This window comes from Hyaena hyaena, unplaced genomic scaffold, assembly GCF_003009895.1.
Source record: "Hyaena hyaena isolate Hyena2069 unplaced genomic scaffold, ASM300989v1 scaffold_3, whole genome shotgun sequence".
Lineage (NCBI taxonomy): Eukaryota > Metazoa > Chordata > Mammalia > Carnivora > Hyaenidae > Hyaena > Hyaena hyaena.
The window spans coordinates 8,324,129-8,332,397 of record NW_024080635.1 but is presented as its reverse complement, the minus strand read 5'-3'; the positions used below and the strand labels follow the sequence as shown (position 1 = coordinate 8,332,397).

The 8,269-nt window shown below is 52.1% G+C and overlaps 1 protein-coding gene across 1 annotated transcript in view; it reads left to right on the top strand.

The window, feature by feature from the left end:
• The first annotated feature begins 625 nt into the window (after window positions 1–625).
• The window catches only part of GRHL3 (grainyhead like transcription factor 3), a 34,300-nt gene continuing 26,656 nt past the window's right edge, over window positions 626–8,269 (top strand). The window contains exon 1 of the mRNA XM_039232356.1: window positions 626–707. Coding sequence (XP_039088287.1) covers window positions 691–707 — 17 coding nt within the window. The 5' untranslated portion in view covers window positions 626–690. The remainder of the gene's footprint in view (window positions 708–8,269) is intronic.

Below are 8,269 nucleotides of genomic sequence, written 5' to 3'. Positions count from 1 at the left end.
AAAAGAACTCACTTGACTAACTGTAAGATTATTCAAAAATAACATACTATTGTGTTAAGGGGAAAGCTCTGGACAAAAAAAGAAAGGGAATTTACACAGAAGATACCCCCCCATTTACACAGTGGGGGTGGGGTGGGGAGATGGGCTCTCTCCTTTGAGAATTCCCCAGTGACTGTGAAGTATTGGATGCTAGGTAGAGGAAGGGGCAAAGGAATTGAGGGGAAGTTTCCAAGTGTCCAGGATACTAACTAGAAACAGAAATCGAGATTTCCTTTAGCCAAGTACCTGTCTCTGTACTTTTCCTCTAGCTGTCTTCTCTCCAACATTCCCCCCCTCCCTTTCTCCGCCCTCATCTCCACCTCCCACCCCCTCACCTAGGAAGGAATTGGCCAGCTCCACCCAGCCGGCCCCTCTTGACTCCGCCCCCAACGCGGCAGGCCAAGAGTTAACAGCTGCACCTGTTGAGGCATACCTGCTGTCGCCGGCACCTGTACCCAGAGCCAATCAGCACCAGCGCTGCCGGGAACCTACCTGTCAGCAAAATCCCGACACTCAAACTTCAACATAAATCAAACACTTCCCTGGGCAGGGAATGTCTGTGTCAGGCAAGAATTAGAGACAAGCGGTCAGCAGAGCCTCAGTGCTGGTGCCTGTCTTCACCTTTGAGCTTGGGAGCCTGGGAGCAAGAAGATGTCGAATGAACTTGAGTGAGTAAACATCGGCAGATGCCTGGCGCTCTCTGAGCGTGGAGGCTCATTGGGGTTTCCAGAAGGGGAAAGCACAGGGAGGCCGGCGCCAGGATTCACAGAGCAATTTGTAAGGGTAAATGAATGGGCTGACGATCTCACTTTGACGTGTTGAGGCAAGCCCCATCTCAAGCTAGAGTTGAGTGTTTCCCTGGGAAAATAGTTTTTTTTTTTTTCCTCTCTCTCTCTCTCTCTCTCTCTCTCTCTGCTGAGCAGTTTCGAGCCAGGTAGGGAAACACAGGACTGAAACCGTGAAGGCTGTCGGCACCACTTTCTAGTACTCTGAAAGGGACTCAGAAATCAGACAGCTCCGATCCCATCGAGGCTGTCTTCTTGCCAAAAGGAACTTCTTTGAGGTAGTTCTAAGAGCTGTCGTGGGCAGAGTCTCTAAAGGGACTTGTTTGTTGGGCTGGAACAGTCCCAAGTGGGAAGGTTACAGAGTGGTGTTTAAACATATGGCCTCTGTAGTCAGCCTGACCTAGGTTCAAATCCAGACTGCTCCGTATGGGGATGTGATCTTGGACAAGTCATTCAACTTACCTGAGCTTCATTTACTTCATCCAGAAAATGGGTACAAGAATGTTTTGTAGGGTGATAGAGTTATGGGTGATAAACACTGTAAAATTCTAAGCACAAAGGCAAGATCTGAAGACGCATTAATAAAATGTAGTTGGTTTTATTCAAAGGCAGTTCTAAGTCTGAAGAAGCTGAGATGTGGTTTTCAGTGAGGTCATCTCCATTGCCTGGCAGGTGCCTTCCTGCCCATATGCGGGATTTAGATTCCCCACTGGCTGATGCTGACCTTCACCACGGACCCCCTGCTTAGGGTCTAGACTGCAGAGAAGGTGGGATGGGGCTGGGATTCTGAGCTGCTTTAGTTTGGGTTCAGGGAGCTGGCAGATGTCAGGCTTCTAAAACACAGACCCTCCTTGCTATGCTCAGAACAATTGTTCTTCTAGCTACTCAATACATTGTTTTAAGAACATGAGACCCGAGGCGGGCAATTGATGGGTCCCAACTGCAGACCGTAGTCCATGATACCCGCTAGCTCTGGAGTCCTCCTGGGTTAGCCAACTCTGTTCATAGTACACTGACTGGGCATCAGATTTCACTTGAACAAATTCCCTGGGGTTGACAACGTGTTGACAACTGGAATAGAATCAGGGGCACCGGAGGCAACACCTGGGTTCAAATCCCAGCTGTCACTAATGAGCTGTGTGACCTTGCACGAGTCACTTCACCTCTCTTGAGTCTCTGTTTCTTCAGTTGTAAATTGTCGGCGCCATAGTGGCCCCCACCTCATGGTGTTGTTGGGGGACCCAACCACTTTAGAAAAGTGATTGGTTTAAAGCCTAATTAGAAGCAAACTAATAATACCCTTGTTACTTCCTAGAGAAATAACCAAAGAGTATTTATGAAGCTCTTGCTTTTTATTTTTCCACACGCCTAAAACAAACAAAAATCTTCTGAGACGTCTTTATCACTGTAGATCTGCTGGTTAACACTGTCGGAATCTGCTTGTTGGTGCCCCTTTGGGGTTAAGTGTCCTGAAGCTGGGATACCTGAAAGGTTTCCAGATTTTCTCCTTCTTAATGATTTGGGTTTGAAGTCTGATGGGCTGACAGAGGACACTTCTCTGATCCGATTGGGGTGGGGGGAGGGGAACCTGTGCTTGCAGAGTAATTGCAGTCAGACTCGGAAGCCACCATTTGAGATGACAAGAACGGAGCCTCAGTGCCTGGGGGCTGGGCTACACTCAGAACGGATAAGTGGGAAAGGGGGGCGGGAAGGGAAGAATGGCGGGGACCAAGTGCTTGGCTTGCAAGTTTTGAGTAGTTGCTGCTGGTGCTGCTGTGGCTACAGGCTTGGCTGCCGAGTTCCTCCCAAAAGTGCTGGGTTGGGAGGGCTGGTCCTGGCGTCCATCTCGAGCTCGGACACGATGATGAAATCCTGCTAGGCCTTGGGGTGGTGGGAAAAGGCGGGCCTGCGTGGGCCTCAGTTCTGCCACTTGGCAACCCAGGATCCTGGTGAATTTGTTTCTCCTCTCGGACCCTCGGTGTCCTCCTCTGTCCAAGAGGGGCTATGCTCAGCCACCTGGCAGGGGGAACAAGGTGCTCCCGCGTGTGGGCCACCCGGCCTGGGGCAGGGCTCGGGTGGAAGGCGGCACCTCGAAGGCCGGGTCCCGGGGTGCATGGCGGCGTAGTTAGAACCCTGCTCGAGGCAGCTGGCGGGTGGAGCACTCCGGCCTTTCATGTGGTCGGGCCCAGCGCCTGCCGGGCGCGTCTGCCAGCCTCCGGGCCAACGCAGGCAGCCTCGGGTGCCGCCAGGCCGAGCTGTCTGCTGCCCCCGGGCTAGAGCCGCCGCAAGGGATCTTGGGGCAGCGCGGGGCGCAGGAAGTCGTGGCCTGGCGCACTCCTCTCGCGGGAACACAGTGGGCGTCTGCGCACCACCCCCGCCGTGGCTCTGCGAGGGGAGATGCGCTCGCACACCAGGGACTTGACCTGTTTGCGGTGGGTCCTTCCGGCCCCTCTGGAACCAACCGTAGAGTGGCGCCCCGGGACCTAGAGTGTGCCTGCCGCACCCCGCCCAGGAGACAGTGAGGTGTTAGGGGCTTAAGTGATCAGCACACAGTAGGTCTGTCGAGTGGAGGAGACAGAGCGAAGTGAGCCAGGCGCACCGGGACTCCTCTCTACTGCCTTGCGCTCAGTCTTCGGACTGGGAGCCCCCCTGCCGCCCAGAATCTTCTCCCTCCCGGAAGCCTTGGAGAGACAGGACTGCCCGTGGGAGGGGGACAAGGGACGTCCCAGTGGGTGACCGCGGGCCTCTGTCGCCGCTCCATCTGATCTCCAGGAGCGCCAGGCTCCAGACTGCCTGGAGCGCTGAAAGAGTTAACCAGGAACGCCTCCCCGCTGCGGTTTTGTGGTCGAAACCATGATTGCCAGGAGCAAATTTTTGTCGTGCACAAGGTGTGTTATTAAAAGTCGGAGTTACGCTGCTGGTGAATGAAAAGTTAAAAGCCCTCATTAAGCTCGGCCTGTAAAACAGGCGGACTGAAGCTGAGACAGCCCCTAACGGCGGCGGCGGCTCGGGGTGCGGGACGCTCCCGAGGCTCCTGCGGGCTGCACTGGCTGCCTGGGGCCCCGCGAGCGCCCCTGGTGCCCCGGGGTTAGGTGCCTGGAGCCAGAGATGGCGTCGGGGGTCCACGCAAAGGAAGAGGAGCCCGAGGAAGGGCGAGCGGGAGGAAGGGCCACAGGGCTGAAACCGGAAGAGCATACTGGAAGCTTTCCCTTTGGTTCAAACAAAAACACCAACCAAGCATTGACCGAGCGCCCACTCCGCAGACAGGGCGCCTAGTGCTCGGTAAATACATGATCTCCTTTATCTCTCCCAACAATCCAATGAGGAGGGGAGTGTAAGTGCAGTTTTGCCCAAGACGGGGCAGAGGCTTGCCCCAGGCTTGCTCAAGATCTCGAGGAAGAGCTGAAATCTTCACCGGTTCTCAACAGAGGGACTAGAAGGATGCGCCACAACAGTGTGTCACCCCGCTTCCTATCTGCACAGATCTTGAAAAAAGAGAAGGAGATCTGCCAAATTGTTGACAGGGGTTATCTCTTGAGTGGAGGCATGCAGGTGAATTCTAGTCTCTGCTTCCAGTTTTTCTCTCTGTTTTACGTCTTGTATATTGTGGTTTTATACACCTACCTTACTTTTGAAATGGGGAGGGGGAGGGCAGAGAGCCATTGTTTTGCAGAGAGAGAGTTATTGGTTCACCCAAAACTGATGTCCTAGACGTGTGGTTCCTGGACCAGCATCATCATCTTCACCACCTGGGAACTTGTTAGAAATGCAAATTCTCAGCCTCACCCTAGACCTACTGAATCAGAAATTCTGGGGGTGGGGCTCAGCAATATGTGTTTTAACAGGCCCTCCAGGCGATTCTGATGCGTGTTCAAGTTTAAGAACCATTGGCCTAAAAGACCTGGCAGAGGATTGGGAGGCAGGAGGTTCCCAGATCCTCTTCTGACCTGCCACGTAGTTGCTGGGTCAGCAAGCTGAGCGCTTGTTGCTGCGGGGGTCACGCTTGTGTTTGAGCCCAGCTCTGCCATGTGTGGACCAGGTGACTTGTGGTTGAGCTCCTTAACCTTCCTAGGTGTCAGTTTCTGTCTGTGTAAATTGGTGATCCCCGCCCCCCCACCCCCATAGGTCAAGTATGAGAATAAAAAGGCACAGGGGCTGATGCTTTTAAGTAACAGTTCCTCTTCCCTTGTTGCTCTTCCCATCTTGGGAACTCAGCACTTGCAAAATGGAGCAAATAACCTTGGCTGGCTGCCTCCCTCCATTCCTTTCATCTTCTGGAAAAGTCAAAACAACTGACCCTAGTGGATGTCCTGAAGGGAAATTATCTCACCAGTATTTGGTGTTATTTCACTGGTGGGTGGAGCACCTGGGCAGCAAGAATTGGAAACTTTTGAGGGCAGGGACAGCCTGGTATTTACCTTTGTGTACTAGCACCCAGCACGGGCCTATTATAGAGTAACCCTCAGTGAATGTTTATTGGATGAATCAGTGCGTGAATGAATGAAGGGATGTGGCACCCGGGTTTAGAGGTGGATTTCAATTTCTTTCACATCTCAATTGAAAGAGGGAGAAAGGGGTGCCTGGGTGGCTCAGTTGCTTGGGCGTCTGACTCTTGATTGGGGCTTAGGTCATGATCCCAGGGTTGTGGCTCTGCACTGAGCCTGGAGCCTGCTTAAGATTCTCTCTCTCTCTCTCTCTCTCTCTCTCTCTCTCTTTCTCTCTCTCTCTCTCTGTCCCCTTCCCCTGCTCACACACTTACTCTCTCTCAAATTAAAAAAAAAAAAAGGGAGAGGGGACAAGAAAATTGGACAGGAAATGAGAAGAACACAGCATGAAAGAAACATTCCCATAGAAAGCAGAATTTTTCAAAGAGGAGAAAGCAAGTTTCTGGTATAATTAGAAAATGGCACATAATTAATTTACGTGCAACTAGAAGCGTTAGCTGGAGCCTCACCGCCCTCAGCTTGCCCACCTGAAGCCAGATGATGAAGCTGGCAGTGCTTGCCCCTCTTATCTGGGAATCTCCAAGCTTTAAGCCTCCTGTTGCTGCTCAGAGGAGATGTCCCATTTACAGGGAGAAGAAGGTGAGGCTGTGAGCTGTCATGCAATTTGATGGGGGCTACTCTACAAAGTGAGTAATAATAATAATAGTTCACATTATTATGTACTGGCACTCTGCTGATTACCCGCATTATCTCATTGCATTTCCAACAGTTGTACCTCACAAAGCTGTAAAGATGAAATAAAACAGAGACTAGAGATTGTTGGGCCAGCACCTAGTGCTTGCTGAGCCCTGAGTGAACAGTCGCCATCATAGTTATTTGGTGAGGTTAGTACTCTCATCTCTCCCTCTTTTTACAGGTAGGAAAATTGAGGCACAGAGAGGTCAAGTTGCAGTAAGTCACACAGCTAGAAATGAACAGAGCTGAAAACAGAAGCGGGTCTGCAGAGCTCTGGGGCCCACTCTGTAGTCATGAGCTCATGCTACCTCACTCAGCATGGAGTCACTATAGAGCCATGCCCCAGGGTCCCTCAAAGAGCCCCCAGCACGTGACAAGGCACATTTCACACCCTGTGCATCCAGAAACCAGGTGGGCTGCTGGCGAGCACGGGCACCCTGGAGCACTCCCGTCATGCCCAGGGAACACGGTGCATGGGGCCGGCTGAAGAACGACTCCTCGGTGAGCAGTCGTGGCAGGTCCTTGCTGTGGGTAATTAGTGAGTGTGATTGATCACTGCTGAGGAGGCTGGGTGGCTCACGACAGGGTTTGGCAAGTCACTGGGTGTACCTGGGTGTCAACACCCAGCTCAGATGGCCCCTGGGACTCTTCCTCCTCAGGCTGGAGGGAAGTGGGACCCAGCTAACTGGATCTAGCCTGTGCCAGGCACCTCCTTTGGTGGGGCTTAAGGCTACCCTCTTGGCAATGAGTTTTCTTCTCCCTGCTCCAAAATTGAGTAAGAGTCCTTCCTTTTACATCTCTGGATTATTGAAATGCCTTTGAGATAGGGCAGTGATTCAACTTAGTACCAAATAGGAAGCTAAAAGACTCAAATCTCAATCCTGCTCTGTGCCGAGTGTCCTTAGGCAAAGTTACGCTTTCTCTAAGAGATTAGAGTTTGGAAGTCCCTTTGCACCATAGATCGAACCCAGAAGTCCTCAAGTAATGGCTGAAACACATTCACTTAGTCTCATTGGGAGTTTCAAGTGATTCTCAGCCAGAAAGCAGGGTGCTGAAACCCATGTCATCACCTTGGGCTTCCTCCATCCTGGTGGCCAGAATGGGCTGGGTGTGGAGCAGTGGTGCCCCACCCCTCCCAGACTGTGCGCCCAAGGCCCCGCCCACAGGAGAACCCCTGCTTGGGCAGTTTGCACATCCCCACAGGCTAGGGACAGGGGCCTCAGGGAAAGAAGCTTATCAGGTAGACGCCCGAACTCCTCTCTCTTGATCTTAATATCCAGCCTTCTCCCAAGCAGAGGAGAAGCTGGACCAGGGAGGGTCTGAAGAGGTAGCCTTGTGAAACTTCTTGACACTGGAAACCAGAGACCCCTGTTCGAAGCTTAGCGCCGTGAGTTGCTAGCTAGGTAGGCTTAGGCAAGCCGGTGGTCCTCTCTGTGGCTCGACTTTTCCTGCTGTCACATGGGGGATAGTCATACGTTCCCTCCCTACTTTACAGGGGCGTTGCAGGATCAGAGGTGATGACAAATGTATGAGAAGCATGTTGAAAAATATAACACTCTATGCAAATGAGAGGGATTATCAAACCTCTGACTTGAGTTTCCTCCTCAGTGGGCTGGCCTTCCTTGAAACAAAGCAACTTACACAAAAACCCTGGCACACAGTAGGTGGACAGCTCTGGGAGCGGTCCCAGGCTTATGCCTTTGATCTTGGGTCTCTTCTCCTCTGCTCTGGAAGATCCAAGGTCCTCCCCACCTATCTCCCTGCTGCCTTTTCCCCTCCAGCCCCCTTCTTAACAACATCCAGTTACTCCCCAAAGTTTCGGCAGGTCAGGCTCCTGCTTCCTTTCCTTCATCGCTTTCTTCGCCCGCTATTAGGTGTTTTTGTGGTCTTATCTGTCTTCCTACCACTGAAATACAACCTGCGTGATGGCAGGGATGACTTCGTTGTCTGGTTTGCCCATGGCACGTAGTAGTTACTTGACAAATATTTGTTAAGATGAGGGATGGATGGTTGGATGGATGCCACCCATATTCATTGGCTTTTTCCTCTCTTCTGTGTCACTTCTTGGAAACTAGCGGTCAGTGGAAAAGCGACTCATTGTGGTGTTAGATCCCAGGATGGCTGGCTTTGTACCTCACTTGACGAGTCCTCGGGAACAGGTCACCTAACATCTCTGTTGTCTATCTCCTGGTCTGTGAAGTAGAGATAATAACACATGATGTATGTTGGGAGGCCCCATGAGATAAGGAACGTGAAAGTCAAGGC